The sequence below is a fragment of the Rhipicephalus microplus genome, chromosome X, assembly GCF_043290135.1.
Source record: "Rhipicephalus microplus isolate Deutch F79 chromosome X, USDA_Rmic, whole genome shotgun sequence".
NCBI lineage: Eukaryota > Metazoa > Arthropoda > Arachnida > Ixodida > Ixodidae > Rhipicephalus > Rhipicephalus microplus.
Window position 1 is genome coordinate 276,064,648 of NC_134710.1, and position 21,838 is coordinate 276,086,485.

General features: G+C 45.5%; 1 protein-coding gene across 3 annotated transcripts in view; it reads left to right on the forward strand.

The window, feature by feature from the left end:
* The window catches only part of LOC119161481 (uncharacterized), a 192,759-nt gene that overhangs the window by 160,257 nt on the left and 10,664 nt on the right, over positions 1-21,838 (forward strand). For 2 of the 3 annotated variants that reach the window (XM_037413977.2, XM_075879206.1), the window contains exon 5: positions 8,113-8,599. In XM_037413977.2, coding sequence (XP_037269874.2) covers positions 8,113-8,342 — 230 coding nt within the window. In that variant the 3' untranslated portion in view covers positions 8,343-8,599. Of the gene's footprint in view, positions 1-8,112; positions 8,600-21,838 lie in introns of those variants that run through there. The other variant, XM_075879208.1, reaches the window with a different exon arrangement.

The following is a 21,838-nucleotide window of genomic DNA, read 5'->3' on the forward strand; positions in this document are numbered from 1 at the left end:
CCTAGATGGTAAGTTACAGGCCGGTGGCGGACGTCGTAGCGTGCCTTCGATTTTTCCTGTGATGCCAAAGTGCGTAGACAAGCAATACGACGCGCCTCTTCTGCAAGGCAGAGGATTTCGGCGACTGAGAGGTTCTCGTGCGCCGAGAATAGCAAAACTGTGTCGAGTGTGTGCCGTGGCGGTCGTGCGTGCATCAAGAAAAAGGGGCTATAGCCTGTTGTCTCGTGCTTGGCGGTGTTGAACGCGTACGTTATAAATGGTAGGACGTCATCCCAGTTCTTGTGGTGAGATGCCGCATACATAGAGAGCATGTTTATAATTGTTCGGTTGGTGTGCTCCGTGAGCCCATTTGTTTGCGGATGGTATGGCGACGAGTGACGAAGGCGGGACTCACTCAATCGAAGCAGCTCTTCTACTATATCTGCCATAAATTGTCGTCCACGATCACTGATGATCACGTGAGGTGGGCCATGTCGGAGGATACCGTGCTGCAGCAGGAACACAGTGACGTCGCTGGCAGTTGCGGTTGGTATGGCCGCCGTCTCGCAGTTGCGCGTAGGATAATCGACGCATACAATTATCCAGCGATTGCCCTTAGCTGACTTTGAAAAAGGGCCCACGAGGTCAATGCCAACTTGTTGGAAAGGTGTGCATGGAGGTGTTAAGGGCTGTAGAAGACCAGCCGGAGCAGTAGATGGGCGTTTGTGGCGTTGACACTGCGTGCAGCTGGCCACATACACCTCGACTGACTGTCGCATTCCCGGCCAATAAAAGCATTCCTTATGTAGTGGAGCGTACGCAATAACGCGTATGCGCCTTTCAAACAGAACGGAAAACTTCGTGCTCTGATTGCGCGAGAACCTGTGCCGCCTTCGCCAGACTTTCCGTACGCCCATTTTCCGTCGCGACCTCGCTGCGACTCCTCTGTTTGAATAAACATCATCGCACTTAGCACGGTAAAGCGTCCGCGCAGAACCTGAATGTCCGGACGTAGGATCATCGTGCATAGCACATAAAATCGCTGTCCGAAGGCTTTCCGGCACTAGCAGGAGGAAACGTGCGCCAGTGCTGGAAAAGTTCTTATACAGGAGTCCGTTGCGTACACAGAAATGGCATGCCGTAGGAGCTGTGCAGAGCGATGATAGCCTGGTGTCCTTTCGCTGTTCACCTTTGAAATACTGAGGTCGGGAAAGTTTGGTGACACAGAAGCTACGAGGTGATTGGGGTCAACGGCGTCACACTCTGTAGTGTTCAGTGGCATGCGCGAAAGGCAATCTGCGTCGGCGTGTCGTCGACCACTTTTGTACGATTGATATGTGGGGTTTAACGTCCCAAAACCACTATATGATTATGAGAGACGCCGTAGTGGAGGGCTCCGGAAATTTCGACCACCTGGGGTTCTTTAACGTGCACCCAAATCTGAGCACACGGGCCTACAACATTTCCGCCTCCATCGGAAATGCAGCCGCCGCAGCCGGGATTCGAACCCGCGCCCTGCGGGTCAGCAGCCGAGTACCTTAGCCACTAGACCACCGCGGCGGGGCGACCACTTTTGTACGAGACTATGAAGTTATACTGTTGGATCCGAAGTGCCCAGCGCGCTAGACGGCCGCAAGGGTCACGAAGGTTGACGAGCCAACAAAATGAGTGGTGGTCGGTGACGACTGTAAAAGGGCGTCCATATAGGTAACACCAAAACCACTGAATCGCAAATACTACCGCGAGGCATTCTTGTTCGGTGACAGTGTAATTCTGCTCGGGCCTACTAAAGGAACGACTTGCGTATGCAATCACGTGCTCGCGGTTACCATAACGTTGAACTAGGACGGCACCAATTCCTATGCCGCTGGCATCCGCAAGCAGTTTTCTTGGAGCTGATAGGTTGAAGTGTTGAAGAACAGGCCGCGACGTCAGGAGGAACTTCAGTTGACGAAAAGAGGAGTCGCACTCCGGAGTCCACTCGAAGGGAATATTCTTCCGTAACAAACATGTCAGTGGTTACGCGACATCAGCAAACTTAGGTATAAAGCGGCGAAAACAGGAGGAAAGCCCAAGAAAACTGCAGAACTCCTTAACAGAGCATGACGCACTAAACGTTTCAACGGCTGCTGGGGATCTGGACGGATGCCATTCCAATAGACTAGGTGTCCAAGAACAAGGGTTTGTCGGTCTCCGAAGTGGCATTTATTTGAGTTAAGAACAAGGCCAGCGTTTCTTATGCAAGTCAGTACAGTATCCAGACTTGAATTGTGTTCGCTGAAGGTGCGGTCAAAGATGACGACGTCGTCGAGATAGCACATGCAAATGCTCAACTTCAAGCCATGAAGAACCGTGTCCATAAATCGCTCGAACGTCGCCGGTGCGTTGCACAGTCCAAATGACACCACGTTGAATTTGAAAAGGCCGTCAGGGGTTACAAATGGTGTCTTTTCTTTATCTTCAGGATGCATGGAAATTTGCCAGTAGCCCGATCTTAAGTCTTCAGAGGAAAAGTAAGAGGCTGAATGTAGACAGTCTATGGCGTCATCAATACGTGAAAATGGGTACACGTCTTTTTTGTTACAGCCTTCAATCGGCGATAATCAACGCAAAATATTCAGGATCCGGCTTTTTTTAACGAAAATTACTGTAGCTGCCCATGGACCTACCTACTATTGAATGACTCCGTTTTGAATCATTTTATCCGCCTGCTCATTAATAATCTGCCACTCGGATGGCGAAACACGGTATGGCTTTTGTCTAATCGGATTGGCCAAACCCATGTTGATGGTGTGACATGTCCGAGAAGAAGGGATGAAGGGTATTTTGTCTTTCTGCGCAAAGTAGAATGCAGAGACGTGCTTCGAAAGTACATTCACCAATGTTCGGCGTTCACTTGTGCTCAGCGACTTATTCACAATTGCCATAAGAGCCATTTCCAAACTATGACTACGATTCTCTTCCGGCGCATCTCTAAGCTCGTTCACCAGTAAGGCCTCGTGTTGTCCACTAACGACGGCTAACTTAAGACCATCTGGTAACATCACGTGTTCTGTGGAGCCATTGACAGTCCATAAACCAGCGCGTCCACGTCTGATCGACACCACACAATGTAGGATCAACCCATTGTTTTTCATGCAGTTGGTGTTCACTGGTTCTACGTTGGCATAAAAGTTGGCGGAATAGCTGTCGCTGCAACCAACAGGTACACGAACGGTTGATAACGGTGGTATGATAGTGTCAACACAGACACACCATGCCGTCTCACCATCCACAGGGTTTTCCAAGAGTGCTGGCGGAACGTGATAACTCAAGAATATTGTCCCTGTGTGGCAGTCGACAATTGCACCACACTCCCTCAAAAAGTCCATACCCAAAATAACATCATGTGTCACCTGCGTAATAATCACGAACTCAATTGGGATAACGTGGTCTCCGAAAAACACGTCAGCTTGACACACATCAACTGGATGCAGTGGCTCACCACTCACTCCGCAAAACTTCGAAGTTTGATTCCACTTAAATAAAACCTTCTGTCCCAAAGGTATCTTTAAAACACACATTCATGTCAGAAATTGTTGCCCCCGTGTCCGCCAAAGCCGTCACAGGCACATCGTCAACAAAACACGTACTTTGTTCTTGAGCATCAACATAGAAGGTATTTCTGTAATTAGCACGTCTCCGGTGACCTCACCTCCATCGGCCACGCTCGCTAGCTTTCCTGTGGCAAAGAAGACGTGTTGCGACGCCGTGGTGAAGGAGAAGGGGGAACACGAGGCGGTGGAGGCGTCAAGCTCCTGTCAGATGTAGGGGAGTAGTTCCGGAAGCTGCGTGTCCGTTAGTCTTCACGAGGCAGCAGGTGTGTTGCCCTAGGGCCGTCGTGTGGTCGATCAGACGATCGTGTGGAGTGTTGTGGTGGGCCATAGTACGTTGCTCACGGGTCGTCGCGAAGTCGTTAGGAAGGCCGTACAAAGTGTGGTTGGTGGCCATACCGTGGGGCTACACGTCGATGGTGGCAAAATCGCGAAATATGTCCTGGGACACCACAGGAGTAGCAAACTGTGAGAGGTCGAAACTCTGTTTGTTCGCCGATGAATAGAACGTCGTCTTCCCTGAAGTAGTGGGTTGGTTCATCCCGTACATTATAGGGATAGACCTGGCGTCGCGAAGAAGGCGGACGCTGAGGGCGCCAATCATGGCGAGGAGCTGGCAAGTGTGGTGTTCTCTTTGGCCGTGGGGGTGCGCTGTACTCAACAGCTTCTGCACTAATCATCGATTGCCAAGGGGTAGTAGAAGGCGGCGGCGCAGTCACAGCCTCACATGGTACATATACCGAATGTTGGTCGTTTACAGAATGGTGATCAACTGTTGAATGTGTCTGTTCTCTATAGCGAAAAAGTTCTTCGCGAACAATCTGTCGAATCGTCGAGGACAGGTCTGGACAGGAGCTCGTGTCGATGCTGGCAACCGTTGTAACATTTGTGAGCCGGCTGAACTTTGGAGAAATCCTGCGAATTTTCAGCTGTTCGAAAGTTCGGCAATGCTGAATGACGCCGGAAACCGAGCTCAGGTGCTCTTTTCCAATGAGAAAATTATAGACATCCTCGGCTATGCCTTTCAGCAAATGTCCTACTTTGTCTTCTAACATCTGATCATTCACCACCTTGCAGAGCTTCAGCACGTCCTCTATATACGGCGTACATGTCTCACCTGGAAGCTGCACGCGTTGAGACAATGTCTGCTCAGCCCGCTTCCTTTTGACGCTCGAGTCACCGAAACACACTTTCAGCTCCGCAACAAATACGTCCTACGTCGTCAGTGTGTCCTCGTGGTTTTCGTACCAAACGAGCACAGTATTCGAAAGGCAGAAGACCGCATTGCTCAGCTGAGCGGCGGCATCCCAGCCGTGGGACTTACTGACTCGCTTGTACTGGACGAGCCACACGTCGACATCTTCTCTCTATTTTCCTTCGATAGTTGGTGGGGCTCGGTAATAGGGCACGGAACCTATTGGAGTTGGCCTTGAAGCGTTAGATGGCTGGTCTTGGGCCATTACGATCGGCGCAGCTTGGGGCAGCTTGGGCTCCAGCTTGGGGCAGCCAGCACGTTAACCCATCTTCGTTTTCTTCCCGGGCATGCGCAACACTATGTATGTTTCTGACGACCACACCGATTGGGACACTGCCCTTCTGTTCGTAACATTCGCCTACAACTCGTCGCGTCATGAAACTGCCGGCTACTCACCATTTTATCTTCTCTTTGGCCGTAATCCCTTACTACCTTTCGATACCTTACTTGCGCATGACCTTCCGTCCACCACTTCGTACGCACAAGATACCATCTCCCGTGCTCTCATCGCACGTACAGTAGCCCGCGCCAAGTTCTCATCGTCCCAGATAGCACAAAAGCCGCTCTACGACAGCCGACATAGGAATGTCTATTTTCTCCGGGCTCTCTCGTGCTACTGTGGTTCCCATCCCGTCGTGTCGGCCTCTGCGAGAAACTTTTATCACGATACGTTGGGCCTTACCGAGCTCTGCGCCAAGTCACACCTATCACCTATGAAATTTCCCCTACTACGAACTCCACTGTTACATCCAGAAGTGACATTGTTCATGTTTATCGCCTGAAGCCCTATCACAGTGATATGTTCGTCTAATAACAGCAGGCACCAGGACGGTGCTTTGCCACCCGGGGTAATGTCACGGGTATAGAAAGGTACCTTAGACATGGGCGCAGAAATGACACAGATGGAATGAAGACGACGATGTTGTTGTGGGACTGTGTCTGGGCTGCCCTGTTGTCCTGCATGCTTGCGCACTGTGTTCAGTGTTAGCCCAACCGGCGTTAACTTATTAAATACTCACCGTTACAATATGGTACTTTTGGGATGTTAAACCGCACATAACATCATGTTTTGGCGTGTCATTTACCTGCGTCGTCTACACACGTCCCGCGATACCAAATTTGGTATATGCGGAGCTAGTGAAACGGCCGCCAGCGCGCTATGAGCATAGCATGTAGAGATGTTTTCCATGACACGCACGCCAACATCATCATGTTTAGACATGGAATTTGCCTTCGCCATCTATTCACGCCACGTAATTCTAAAGTTGTTATACGTGAAGCTAGCGAAACAGCCGCGAGCGCATCATGAGTGTGGCATGTAGTCATGTTGTTACACGACACGAATGTCATGATTATCATGTTTGGACGTGTAATTTACTTTTGTCATCCAATCACGTCCCGCAATACCAAATTTGGTATATGTGAAGCTAGCGAAATGGCCGCGAGCGCATCATAAGTGTTGCATGTAGTCATGTTACATGACACGCATGTCATAATTTAAATGTTATGGTCTGTTATCTTGGGTTCACCATGCAGTCATGTCATACCATACCAGGTCTGCAAGATGTCATGGGAACGAAACCACCGGAAGAGCAGCAAGACCATGAAATGTAAATCATGACATTCATGACATACATGTGATGATTTTCATGTGACGACCAGCCAGTTATGCTCGTCATAGAGCCATGTTATGCCGTCCCAATTTTGGTATTGATACTATTATCAAAACGGCCAGCTGATCTTAAGGTCGTAGACACCTAGATAGATAGATAGATCGATAGATAGATAGATAGATAGATAGATAGATAGGCTCAAAGTCACTGAAGTTGTCTAATAAATGCTTCGCACTTAAAAGATATATGTCTGCTCATTACATGAAAATCGTGATATGCTTTTAATATACGCCATGGCAAACATGGCATGTTCAAAAAGCTACGACATTCGTTTGGTGAACTTCATGTATACCGAAATGTACATGGTATGATAACAGCTAGAGGAAATTATACATAGCTGATCATAACACGAAAGCCTTGTCATGCATATCATATAGGCCATCACATGCATGACCCGGTCGTGGAGCTCTTACAACCACTTTAAGAACTTGATGCGTACCAAAACTGACTTGGCATAATAGGAGCGTATGGATGACATGAATGACTGGTGATAACACGAAAAATATGTCATGCATGTCATGTGCGCCATGAGACACATCACATGGCTATAATGTTCTAACGGCCATTTTATTAACTTTATGTATACAAAAGCTTACTGGGCATAAGAACAGTGTAAGATGAAAAATATTACTGGGCACAACACCAAAAAGATGACAAACATGTCTTGTCCGTTATGACACATATGGCCTGGTCATGGAGCTATAATGACGGTTTTATTCCCTTGAGTACTAAAATTTACTTGGCAAGGTAGGGAAACATGAACAACATAAATAGCTGATTATAATACGGAAACCATGTCATGCATGTCATGTAGGCCATGGTGTGATTTAATCTCTACAGTCTTACTGTGGCCATATTCAGTCATATAAATTGCTAGGCAATTTCAACTTACTGATGAGAAATTTGCTCAAACTTAGCTTAGTTTGGATTAGCTTAATCTGGCGTAATCTGGATGACGCTTAACGTGACCATGCTCTGGCATCCAACAGGCTAGACAATCTCAACTCATTTTATATGCACTTGCTCGTGATTAGCTTAATCTGGCTTAACCCACATTGCCTTATTGTGGCCGTACTCTGTTATCCAACTGGCTAGCCAATCACAGCCTTTTCAAAATTGGATGCTTCAAAATTAAGATCACCTTAATTCAGCTTAATCAAGTTTATTCTAATTTGCTTAATGTGACAATGAGAAGTCACCCTAACGACTAGTCATTCTCAATTCACTCAACTTTGAGTTGTTCAGGATTAGCTTACTGGTTTAGCGTGATACGTGCATAATCTCCACTTTGCTAGCCTAATCCCACTTGGTAGGTATTTATCAGTATAGATTGGTATCGACTAGCATGAAATCGGCTTGTGCAAACTTTCTTATGCGGCAATATACTTCATTAACTAGGATTTTTTCAAGCATACCGTGGTTCAATCCAGCGGCTTAATTGATATCAATGCGTATCAATCAGTATTAATTTGTATTTATTACTATTGATTGTTTTGACTATAGTTAACTTGTATTACTTAAACTTATCTAAGCTTATTGGCAAGGTAGCCGAAGCATCTATTCACTCCGCATGACATAACACAAAGCCTAACCTCCTTTTTATTCCACGCAGTGACGTGCGATGGAGCTATTGGCGAGACAAGCAAGCATTTCTTCAACAGCATGGCCACTGCCAGCGATAAAAAATGCACGGCCACATGCTGGACGAGTCGGCAACGAACCTCGCATGTCTTGGTGCTGTCGGTCGGATGCCAGCGGTCGCCTTTCACCGGTGCTTCCCACTTTTTTTCTGCACTCGCTGTTACAAGGGAAGCGAAACATTCGCCAACCTATCGCATGTGAACTAAGTGCACAGTGGCACAAAGCAGCCTGTCATAGTGGCCACAGAACCGATCTCAATACGTCGAGTACGAAATATTTACAGCACCTTTCCCGTGGTAGCCTATGCACTGCTTGACACCTTTCAACCAATATAGCCGCTGGGTGGCGCGGAATCTCTCAAAAGGTGTCTCCACCCTGAAAGTGGAGGCGCGCGTACATGCAGACATCTTAGGTTTATGCTTCGTGCTCTTTCAATAAATTCCAGTTCAGAATCAGCTCATAGTTGCGTCGTCTACTCATTTGGCTGTCTGAGTCCTTTGCGCTGTTGATTAATAATGTTGTCAAACCATTCCGTTCATCTGTCTCAACTTTTACGCTGCCCACGCATCCCATTAATAATTCTGCTGCTGTGGCCTCCCGCGATACGACGCTGACCACGTCGACCCTTCCGTGAGATTAATAATTTTTTTGGAGAGCTATGAACGTGTTTGTTGCATGATTGAGAGAAATACGAAGCTCGTGCGAATGTGTTTTGAAAGGTGAAACAAGTTCAATAAAAATGTGCTAGTGTTTCGCTAAGTAAATAGCAAGTATTCAGGCGCTAGAACTTAGCGACACTAAGTTTCCTGCGGAGAACCCCAGATTCGCCACCGGGTGAAGTTGTCCATGAATCAACCCCCCCCCCCCCCCCGGTCATCCGCAAAAAAAACAAAAAAACACACACAAAAATAAATCAACAAAGAAAAGGTGCTTTTAAAGGTTGTATATGATAGATATGATCATGTTTACTAAAAAATCTAATTATTCACCCGGATTGTTAAATGAAATCAATGAATAGTATCACCACTCTTATAATATCGCATATACAAACTACATAAACGAATAGTTTGATTCACTCTAAGCTAGCATGGAAAATGACGGTTGGTGGGACCACCGCTAATGTTGGGTTTGTTTTCTCGTGGGTGGAGAATGGTCTGCGATTTTAGCTCTGCGACTAGCGCGCGAGCAAGGTTGATTGCTTGCTGCCGTTTGTTGTGGCAGACACTTGATAATTTTTCAAGGCGATGAATGCGAAATTTGCGCATTGCGATCTAAGTAACTTCTCATGAACGATATCTAGAAGCATGTGTGCTTTGTCATTTAACAATACTTTCCAATATAAATTAGTTTTAAAGAGTGACACAGCAGCCATCACCAACATACACACATAAACGCAATTTCTATTGGACCAGACCAAGAAATGGCTGCGTCGCGGCGAACAGAGCGAAAATTTTCCAATGTGTTGGTCGCACACCGCTGACTGCTGCGGCGATAGCGAACAGCCGTTTTTTCGTGGCGAGTGAATCCGCAGCCTGATAATAGCTTCTTTTTGCGTCACATGAAACGCTTTAAGTATCATTATTTAGGGCTGAATTGTTTGTATACAGTAACATCGCTAGGTTTTCAAAATTTCATCTGAGTTACGCTGCACGTGAAGATGTATGAGCCATTCGCGGGCTGGCTCGCCCACGCCCGGTGTCTTAATGTATGCATTCCCGTCGGAGCAACGTAGTCTTTGCTTCAGGATCCTCAACGTCATTTTTCGCCATGGAGGACGACCGGCGTGCTAGGGGCGAAGCTCCTTAAAGCGGCGCCCGTTCGTCTCTCGTAGTCGTAGTCGTAGTGTGTAACAAGTGTTACATTTTGACCTGCAAGGTGCCGGTGGGAGATTTCTCCTGTGCTTTATTGAAAAATAAAAAGTTCGCGGCGTGCGCGTTCACTAAAAGCCGAATGCTCCTGTCTCTCATTCCCCATTAGCAGCCATTGGCACGTACATTGAGCACTATCTGACAAGAAAGGGTTGCTACGTTATACTCGCTGGGTGTAACCTCCTTAGTTTTAGAAAGGTTTAGCGAGCGTTGAGCCGCAGTGCCATGAATACAATGAACTAGTATATACCATGAACTCGAGGTGGTTAAAGGTGGGAAGTAGATACGAAGCGCAAGCCGTAAGAAAGTAAAAGCCGAATTCTTCTGTCTCTCATTTCCTATTAGCAGCCATTGGCATGTACATTGAGCACTATCTGACAGGAAAAGGTTGCTACGTTATACTCGCTGGGCGTAACCCCTTTGGTTTTAGAAAGGTTTAGTGAGCGTTGGGCCACAGTGCCATGAATACAGTGAACTAGTATATACCATGAACTCGAGGTGGTTAAAGGTGGGAAGTAGACCCGAAGCGCAACCCGTAAGAAAGTGTGCGTGTGCCACCTTTAGTTTAGTCCTTGGAATGTCTGCTGGGTGGTGGTGCTTCTATATGGGGAATATATGATGAAAACTTACGAGATGGTGGTACTTGGATTGATGAATAGATGTACGAATGGACACACAGACAGATGCATAAATGGACGCATGAACGGACGCAGGGGTGGATGCATGGACGAACGCTGGGACGGACGCACGAACAGACGCACGCACGGACAGGCGGATGGACGCAAGGATGGTCACACAGACGGACGCATGGACGGACGGAAGCAAGAACGAATGGACGGACGAATGCTTCGCCCCACTCTCCATCATTCACTCCGTGGATATGCTGCCAATTTTTTTCTCTCCATTTTCACTCGAACCATATAACATACCTTACTTTATTTGTTTGACAAATACTGGGAGCCTTGAGGAGGCCATTACAGGAAGCGGATTTGAGGGTGCACGTATGAATACAGCGTACTAAAAATAAAGTACGCATCATCAATGAAGTCAAGAGATACAACAAGCAGTTCACAAGCCTCGTAAGCAAGAAATAAGAGAAGTGGAAAACATCAATACGCTGCATTGGAAGGTAATATTCCACTTTCTCTGCAAATGCGTCCGCACTATCCAAGGCAATAATTTCCAACACATTCCATATTACAGCAGAATTGAAAAGAAAAGAAAATTTCGAGCGTCTCATTGGAATTTATAGGGAACCTCACGGCGACGGCGAAACACACATTTTCCGGGGGCGTCCGTATAATTGGTAATGATATAAAATAAAATTGCTACTAATTTTACAGCTATAGGGCCAATCAGATCAGGAACGACATCCACCAAGGCCGGCAGGCCACGTAAAGTTAATATGATTTCTTTTTAATTAGTTAAAGAAATAATCTCGTCACATAGCATAACGTTATTCTGCGATTTTACCGCTAATAGAAGAGTCTGTGTTGTCTGTTTATTTTGCGAACTTTGCCTAGTGACAAGTACATGAGTACAACTTTGCAGAATAACAATGTATATTGTACGGAAACACCTATTCAAGTGGCAAATTCCGAAAACAGCATTTTGTGTGTTTACAGCCCCACCGCGGTGGTCTAGTGGCTAAGGCACTCGGCTGCTGACCCGCAGGTCGCGGGATCAAATTCCGGCTGTGGCGGCTTCATTTCCGATGGAGGCGGGAATGTTGTAGGCCCGTATGCTCAGATTTGGGTGCATGTTAAATAACCCTAGGTGGTCAAAATTTCCGGAGCCCTCCACTATGGCGTTTCTCATAATGATATGGTGGTTTTGGGGCGTTAAACCCCACATATCAATCAATTTGTGTGTTTACAGGCGATGCACGGAATTCAAGTGGCTGCAAAATACGATACGTGTAAAACAGCGTAACATAAGAAGCAGTTTATAAGGCTGTCAAAGATTTCAAATAATAATAATAATAATAATAATAATAATAATAATAATAATAATAATAATAATAATAATAATAATAATAATAATAATAAACCGCAAAGCATGCTGTAAATGAAACTATCGAGCAGCTTGTAGTTTTTTTTTTCAAATACTGCATTTTTTACTGGAGTAATGTGGCATGGTCAACTAAACAGCAGCTGCGGAAAGACATTACAGGAATATGCCGGCAGCAGGCATTGACAGTGAAGTCCCATAATAACAACGAACAACTTTTTACCGTGAGTGTTTATGCTGTTGCGTTTGCCACGCATGGCAGAGCAACTGGATATACGCTTGAGTAACGATGAGGAAAACATTGCAGAAGTGAAGACGATGAGAGATAAAAGAAGACAGAAATAAGAGAGTGCTTCAAAAGGCAACGCACGAAAGCTGAACAAACCATTCCGGTTGTCATTCAGAAAGCAAATGTCAGTCGTCAATTTATTGATTGAATTGCATTGTCGCCGAGAGGAAAACAGGGATAAAATGGAAACAAAATAACACGCCTGCACGTTAAGGCTGGACTTTCAGGAAATGGGGGAGAGACGTGGTGGTGGATCAGAGGGGGCAGAGCTGTGGCTGCGTGATACAAACTGTACAAAAAAAAAAGAAGGAAAGAAAGAGAAGAGAGCAGGGTTTGCTCCGGGGCTTTACACAAGGAGAATAAAAACGTGATCGAGAAGATGGCGGAAGGGTCTTACTGGCTTGCCAGTGACTTTCGGGAGTGCTCAGTCAAGTGCACCGTCCGAACCCTGTTTTTACGTCCTTCCGATCGCGCACATCGATGGCACCCCGCAACACCGAGAGAAAGAACCTTAGCTGGACTGTACTGCGAAGGCAGGTCCGATGGGTTCATCCCCTGGATTTGCGACAACCACGCGTAGCGCGAATAGATCGCCGGCTGACAGAAACAATAACGCTGGCTTCAGCCGACAGGTTGGCCGGCTGACCGTCTGTTGCGTGACCTCAGACGCGCACACGCATGTATTGCTATCGCTGACGGATGACACCGTCAACGTGTTGGCCTGGTCCTCAAACAACTCCATTCACGTCTCTCCTTCTGGTGAACAGCAGCATCGATGATTCGGGCGGGCTGCTGAAACGTGCGCGGAGCAAATTCGAAACTCGCGTGGTTCCGGACAAAATGCCGCGCCATATAGCACACTTTCAATATTTCGTTCGACCCAAAATGCTTCCCAACGTCATCGCTGAAGCTTCTGCGACAGCACAACTTGAAAATCACATGGCCTCCTCACCGGAAAATATAAGAATATTTGGCAGATCGGCTCCACACTTCGCGTTTTAGTTTCATGCAATTTCTCTGTCATATGCAGCAGTCAACAATATTGGAGGAAGTTGGGATCATTTACGCCTATTTTGCATATTAAATGAAAAATAAAAAAAAACACCACATCAGGGAGGTATGACAGGTTGCAGATGCGACCACACGAATGTAGCGGCAGAGAACTAAATAACCAAACAAGTACCCAACACTTCAAGTCAAGCCACTATCATCCACGGGTACTGTTGTGTTGCTGAAACAAGAATTTTAGTCGTATCGTTTTGGGGGCACTCCTTTGTTGAAGCAACTGAAAGTAAAACCAAACGTGAGATGATGTGCGTTGCGAGGCGTAGTCTTTCCTTTAAAAAAAAATGTGGCTAAGTGGCCCCGGTTGAGAGCCCAGTTCACGTTGCTTTTTCACGTGCTTGTCTAATGAGTACTGAACTTCTGGGCGATATTATTTGCCTACAATAGTATGCAAAGGCCTATGACTACCGAGGCATATGCTTGTGGCTTTTGAAACAGAGCCACTTGTACTAGTGCAGGACCGCAAATTGTGCGTGTCCGCGTAGCTTGACACGATCTTCTCTATTCAAGCAACATATTAAAAAAACGATATAACTTGTTCGCACCAATAGGTAATGATCATGAAATGTCGTCGTGTTTCTTAGATAGCATGTTAAAATCTAGGTTGTGGGTTTCACACAAACTTTGAATCAACGCGACGAAATTCGTGGCAGCGCGTGAGTGTGGCATAAACCCGTCTGCAAAAAAGCATGAAGTCGTTGAATGTCGAGATCAATAAATCTTATTGTACTACAGAATGAGAGAGGAGAGGCTTTACAAACGCTCATATAGATTAGGCTACTTTTCAGCATTGAGTTTGGCTGCCTTCGAAGTTATTGACTGTCGGCTTGATTGATCCAGTGATTGATTGATTGAACAGGTTTTGAACGCGGTGGTGCTATATGACATCCGCGTGAGATGAGGAACAAGCAATGAAAGGCAAGACAAAGGAGCAGTCGCTTCGCTTCACAACCGATGGTCGACGCAGGTCAAATCTCCGTCAAAGCAGAAGATCATAGAACTGTGAAACAGCGGTAAATGTGCACTATGAATAACAACACCACTTTTGGCTTTTTTAAGTGAGAGTGACCTCACCTTGATATAAATAATAATTGCTGAGGCTTCACGTCCCCAAAGAACGATGTGATTATGAGAGACGCTGTATAAAGGTTTCCGAAAATTTCGACCTCCAGGGATTCTTTTAAGGTGCATCTGAATCTAAACACTAGGGTCTCTAACATCTTTGCCTCCATCAGAATGCAATCGCAAGGGATAGGCAGTGTTCCAAGGTTCGAATCCCGGTTCTATCGGACCTCTCCCGCCAGGATGCAACTTCACTGTGCCGCCTGTGGTTAGGAGTAGCTTTTACAAAGGCGTACTCATTTCGCATAGGAATGGCGGATAGCTCCCGATGTGAATCGTGTGACACTGACGAGACAATAGAACCTCTACTGTGTTCATGTGAACGTTTTTCGAGCGAACGCAACTTGCTACGCGAAACGTTAGAGACACTAGACAGTAGACCTTTGTCCGAAGAGAAGGTCCTTGGTTCATGGCTGTACGCGTCGCAGGCCAGCAAAGCGACGTGAGCACTGCCAAGTTTTCTAAAGACGACCGGACTACGCGATCCCTTATAAGCGTGCAATGGACAAGGTCACATCTACACACACGTTGCCCTTCATTTCTCTCTCTTTTCTCCTTTAATCCCCTCACTCCTTCCCCCAGTGCAGGGTAGCAAACCGGACGTGCGTCTGGTTGACCTCCCTGCCTTTCATTTCTTCCCTTCCTCCTCCTCCTCCTCCTCCTCCTCCTCCTCCTCCTCCTCCCGGGACAAGGACCAATTTTTTGGCAACCAGCTTTTTCTTTCTCAGAAATTCATACGGATTTTCTTGTGGTTTAATGCTACAAACGGGTGGTTGTCTATTTTTACTTTCTTATTAGAGGTTCATCTGTAGTCCACCACCATGGCGTCTCATAAATATATTGTGGATCTAGTATGCAATACCCAAAAATTATTTTAGTAGCAGAATAGCGTATGGTTGATGTTAATCACCGAGGAGAGAAACGCAGCGCCTAGCCCGAGTATGTGCCACAAATTTGGCAAGCCTCATTCATTTCTGGTTCACCAAGAACAAAGATGCTGTCTATAACCAGAGTTTATCAATTACACCAGTTTCGAAACTGCGTTGCTAAACCCGAGCATGGCCTTAGCCTATTTGCAGGTGCCTGCAGCTTGTAGCATTCTTAGAGCAGTAATGGAAAACAGTAAATCACTGCGACGTCGCTCTGTGTGGGCTAGCTGCTGCACGGGCAGTTTCGCACCTTGCATGAATGAAGAACTCTGGTCTATAACAAACTCAGCACGTATATGTCGGGTATGTGCCTCAGGAATTGGGCAGGCCTCAGCACTCACTTTCGGTCCTCAAAACGACGTGAATTGGTAATTCGAAGCAGCTTTCTTTAGAATCACAAAGACTGGACAAACAGTGCACATGGCGGCAAAACTATCATAGAGCAAGGTCTTTAGAGAAATGAATAGCAATAGAAGGCCGCTAGTTCCGCTGTTTAACCAGCCTTCGCAACATTGATACCAATATGTGCATTGAATCTAGGATTGGAACAGTGTCGTGAGTGACAGAAATTAGGTGTTGCATGTGTTTAGGGTAAACTACACTGTTCATAAAATGCGTTTTGTAACAGGCTCCAGAGCGTAATACTACGGTCACCCGCAATCTTTCCCAGAGTCCGAAAACAGCTGTACATGGAACCTACCTAATGTCAGCTGAAAGTAGGGTGAGTGTCAGTTTCTGCATATGGCAAAATTTGGATGCTAATGGTTCATCGACGCTAAACTTTAACAGCGGTGAACAAAACTAAAAAAAAAAGAACCTGGGGTAGGAGTGGGATGGAGCAGTGTTCTGTGTTCTCTTGCTGGATACGCAACCCTGGTGTAGACGTGTAGCTTGGAAAGATCATGGGCTCATTCGGCGAAAGCGTAAAAAGTTCTCTATTTTGTAAAGTTCGCTTGTAACCGCGAAAAAAAGGATAAACACATTCAATATCCTTCAGGCCGTGTTTAGATAGCATCTGATTGCGTCAACCTGAGCTACTATTGTGGCCAAACTACCGTTTTAAGAGCCCATTTTCGACACTCGAGACCAACCTTATCCCCCATAGGGTATGATATGTTGGGTTTAACGTCCCAAAACCACCGTATGATTATGAGAGACGCCGTAGTGGAGGGCTCCGGAAATTTTCGACCACCTGGGGTTCTTTAACGTGCACCCAAATCAGAGCACACGGGCCTACAACATTTCCGCCTCCATCGGAAATGTAGCCGTCGCAGCCGGGATTTGATCCCGCGACCTGCGGGTCAGCAGCCGAGTACCTTAGCCTCAAGACCTCCGCGGCGGGGCAACCTTATTGCCCAAACTTTCTGCTTCTTGTAACGAGCAAGTTTATGCGATCAACACAGAATTTAAACCACTGCTCTGTAAAACAATCAACGCCACCGAAAACCTAACGAAAGTAAGAGGAAGGGAGCGCGAGTTGACATTAAAGTTAATATCCCTGCGAGTAAAATGCGCGCAGATGGAATGTTTTTCAAACAAAAATAATAATGCAAGAAAAGCGCTTCAAGAATGTTAAAATAGTCTTGTGGTACACAGGAACTGTAAAAGTAGATGGTTTAATACAAGTGACTGAAAGTCTCAGTATGACTGCTGAAAAAAAATGTAATAAAGCAACGTTACAAAAAAAAAAAGGCTGGATAATTCAACGCCGCACAAGTCTGATGTTTTTTTTTTGGCTGCAAAATTAGACTGTCAATTTCTGTCTACTGACACGCCTCCGCTACCTTAGCTACCCTTCATGAAATCAGGCTGCAATAGTATGAAGGAAGTAGGCTTCGCTCAAATATCCCGTTTGTACAAAAAAAAAAAAAACTCCGTTGACACTAGAAGTCCGAAGCGTTGCTTGTAGCAGGGTGTTTAACAAGATCATCAATTACACGGCAACGAAAACAAAATAGACCAAAATACTTCCAGAATTTTAGTTTGAGGCCATTGGTATTGTTTCTATACCATTACATAACGCTTTGATAGCCTCAAATTTGTTCGCTTAATGATGCGTTTTCCTCTAATCTCCGCAATTTATCTGTACATAGCAGAAAGGTAGTCACTATACAACGCGTTAGATTGCGGGCTCCTACAAATTTCTTTGTTGTTCGTGTCAAGGACCACTCATGTTTGGGTGCCCCAGATTTCTTCACTGTGACCTGTTAACGTAAAATGACACCAGTCATGTGATTTCCCTCAAAAAGCAAATTAACGTGAGCCCTGGCGCGGACTTTCATTCTCGCCGAGATCGCGGAAATTGTGCGCTCAGTCTTGTTGTTCATACATACCGATCTTATTATCCCATGTTATCCCATTTTTCCATATTTTTGGTGACGCGCAAATAAAATCAATTGTCTCCATTTCGATCGCATCAGCTACCTATTTCGAATGTTACGTGGCGGCTACAATGCTCAATAAAACATTCGAAAAGTTAAAGAAAAATGACGAACGCTTCATGAATTGCAGTAACCCTTGATTTGACATAATAATAATAATAATAATAATAATAATAATAATAATAATAATAATAATAATAGTAATAATATTAATAATAATAATAATAATAATAATAATAATAATAATAATAATAATAATAATAATAATAATAATAATAATAATAATAATAATAATAATAATAATAATAATAATAATAATAATAATATTATTATTAATAATAATAATAATAATAATAATAATAATAATAATAATATCTGGGGTTTTATGTCCCAAAACCAAGATATGAGTACGAGAGACGCTGTAGTAGAGGACTCCGGAAATTTGGACCACCTGATGTTCTTTAACGTGCACTGACATCGCACAGTGTACGGGCCTCTATATCAGTTAACCTTAATCAAAAGTCGACCACCGGGGCTGGGATGGAACCCTTGACCTTCGGGTCAGCAACCAGTGGGTCCGAGTAGCCAGTGGGCTGAGACGATCGGTTGGTATGCATCTGGAAATTAATTTTAAAAATTGCTTTTGCGAGTAAAATGTATTTTACGTTTTCAGCCGTATAATTCTTGGATGTAAACTGAGGTCCTGCGGAGCTTGGTTGTCACGCTATTGTAACATACATACGAACGCGTGCTGCAACTTCAAAAAAAAAAAAAAGAACTCGCAAAATGTGGCAACGATGCAAGATGTTTGCACGGATGATCTTCCGAACTTGCTTGTGCTGTAACTGGCCGCAACAGGGAAACTACTGAATTATCAGTGGTTTGCCGCCTGTGGGTTTCATACTCCGAAAACCAAAAAGAGTAAGTATATTGTCTATTAGTAATTGAAACGACGCTTGAAAATTTACGAACATGACAAGAATGCTTTCGTCTCTCTGTGGCTGTATACAAAGATAACGGGCTCAGAGTTGGGGAAATCGTGCGCAAGTAATGAAGCCGAAAATTCGCAGGTGTTAGCGGTTCATTTGAGAAGCGTTAGCTTTTCGAACGAACACGTGCACACTGAGAAATGAACACACACACGCACGCGCACTGGGAATGAAAATAAAAAAGTTTTCTCCGTTATTCCGGACGAATAGCTTTTTTTGTTTGCATAACAAGGAAGTGCTGGCGCGATAAGTTCTCAAGATCAAAATGTGTTGGTGCCATTTGTAGGAAGATGGCTCTTCGCAGGGAGCGGAGGGGTGAAGAAAGTCAGCTCAGGGGCCGGTGTTCGGTCGCAGAGCATGAATTATTGAGGGCAGCCGCAGTGCTCGAGGAAGAGCAAGGCGGCATCCGAGCTGCGCAAGCTTGTCTTCGTTTGACGACGGGCGTGATCGATGCTACGCTTTCTTGCTCCAAGACCACAGAGGAAAGAACTGTTTGTCACCGGTGATCGATACACACACCACAGTGCAGGCCGGAGAAGAGAGAGGAAAAAAAGAACTGAGAGAGAGAGAGAAAAGGGAAAAACCAGGGTGAGAGTCCGCTGCTGGAGTTTTCGTCGACGTCCAGCCGCAGAATGAAGAGGCCCCGTGACCCGTCCGAAAGCGAGACGCGAGTTCGCCTTTGGTTCACCACCATACGCACAACTGCACAAAAGTTTTTATTGTTTTACACGCACTTGTCCTCACCACGTAAGCCCCCAGCTACCCCAAGTATGAACTTCCTGTTATATTCGTTTGCATGCAGCTGATGACTCTCTTTACGCATAGCGGCTCGTACGATGGCACCAGCTGCGACAAAAAAAAAGGCATTAATTGAAAAAAATAGCTTGACTACGAGTAGAGTTGACATGGGAAATGCAAACAGGTGGACTGAGGTAAAAACACAGACAGGCCAAAACTCATGAAGGCGGGCTTGTTGGTAATACTCAAAAGTAAAGTTGAAGCTTGAATTTTGCCTCGCTTAGGAGGTGCTCCGTTTTTATTTTATGATTGATGTATGTCAAGACAACTACATCCAAAATATTTATGCCCATTTTAGTCAAAAAACATATGAGGAGAAGTAACAAGACAAGAAGAGATGGAGTGTCCTTACGTCAAGACTGACGTTGAAATGTTCTGATTGTACACAGTGTGTCTCATCTCGCTCAGTTCAAGTTAAATAATTTTTAAAAGAATGGTAGAAGAACAAAGATAAGCGAAAAAGGTAAGTGGAGAAGAAAGGTACGATGTTCGACCAGTGGTATTTTTCTAGCTACCTCCATGAGAAAAGTAGTTTATTTTTTGTTTCACATTGATTTCGTATAGTAGCCCAAATTAGTTACCGAAATGACCAGTCACGTGCGTAATTGCGTGATGTGTCATATCAAGTTGTGCATTATAATTAAAGGCATAATCCAATTGTTTCCAGCTTGCTGCATCAGTTGAATTTTTTTGTGGCTTCAAAGTTCGAAGTGTGAATAACGGGTGAAGTAGGGATGCGTATGCAAAGCTTTTGATTGGGTTTCCATTAAACAAACTCAACTAAGTGCCTTTACTCTGTGACCGCAATAACATAACAAGGAAGGGGTTTCTATAGAAGCAATGTATCTTTTTTAAGTTCTGTTCGAGAGCGCAGCTGCCACGAGCTTGGTTTGTCAGCTATTCGGATCTTGAACCGTATCTCATAAAAAATAACTAGTACAAAATGACACCCTCTCCCAATTAAGGGAACCATGTGTAGATACGAAGCAGCGGGCGCTAATACTTACACTAGGGGTGACGTTGACGCTGGCACTCATTGCGGCTTTGTGCCGGCGGAAAGCATGAAGTGATGGATCGGCGTTTCCTGCTGGAACATGCCAATCGCTGCTAATGAACATTGAGAGACAGAAAACTCCAATTGGACACTGAGACCAGCTGTGGACGCAGTCCACTTTTAACACGCGCGCTGCGAATTTTTATTGTTCAACAACGCACAGGAGAAATCTCTCACCAGCGCGACCCTGAAGATGAAGATCCAGTGCCTATATATATGGCACTGGATCTTCAATCAACCATTCCATGGCCACACCATATATATGGGGTGGCCATTGAATGGTTGTGTAGAGCGAGCCGTGGGTTTTTTCAATCAAGGACCTGGGTAGCTGATGCTGCCTGCGTCAGCGTTGCGAGGCGAGAGAGGGGGGAGCGTAGGAGATGAGGGCGGTGCATGCGCAATTGGGGTGTAGACACCGCGGAAAAAACTGCCCAAAGGAGAGATAGAAGGAGCGCAGGAAAAGAGAGAGAGGAAGAGGACGCACGTGCGAAATGAGCCGCGGGGAGGGATGCCTAGAAGAGAGAGGGGGGAGCGAGCGACGTTCCTTAAACCGTTGGGATCGAGCGTAGGCCAGCAGATACTGTCTGCGTCAGCGTTGTGAGGCGAGAGAGGGGAAGAGCGTAGGTTAGGAGAGTGCGAGAGAGTAGGCGCATGCACAGTGGGGGGGGGGGGGGGGACGGCAGCAGATCAAGCTGGCTCATGAGATGCTTCGCATCTAAAAAGTATCGAGCTAGAAACAAGTGGACATGATTTGTCTGAATGTTATACACCATTTGTCATATACAGGTTTAGACAATTACGCAACTTACCCCCGTATTCTAAAAGGCTCCTAACTTGAACATGATTTTCCAACTGCCTTCAATGCGGTACAGACGCGTTTCGAACGCGCTGTCTTTAGGGTGTGCCAAGGCAGCATAAACGCGCTTTAAACGTATTGCCATGAGGCAGTGGCAGGTCAAAGTCAAATCAAGCAGGGTTGCTGAATACGTGGGTAAGTAGTCATTTTCGTAGAAAATTACCGTTAAGTATTCAATGCTAGAAGAAATATTTTCCAGTAGGGGCAAGTCGGTCACTAGCAAAACATGTAATAATTATTGGGGTTTGACGTCCAAAAAACGCTATATGATTATGAGAGACACCGAGCTCCGGAAATTTTACCACCTGGAGTTTTTTAACGTGCACCTAAATTTGA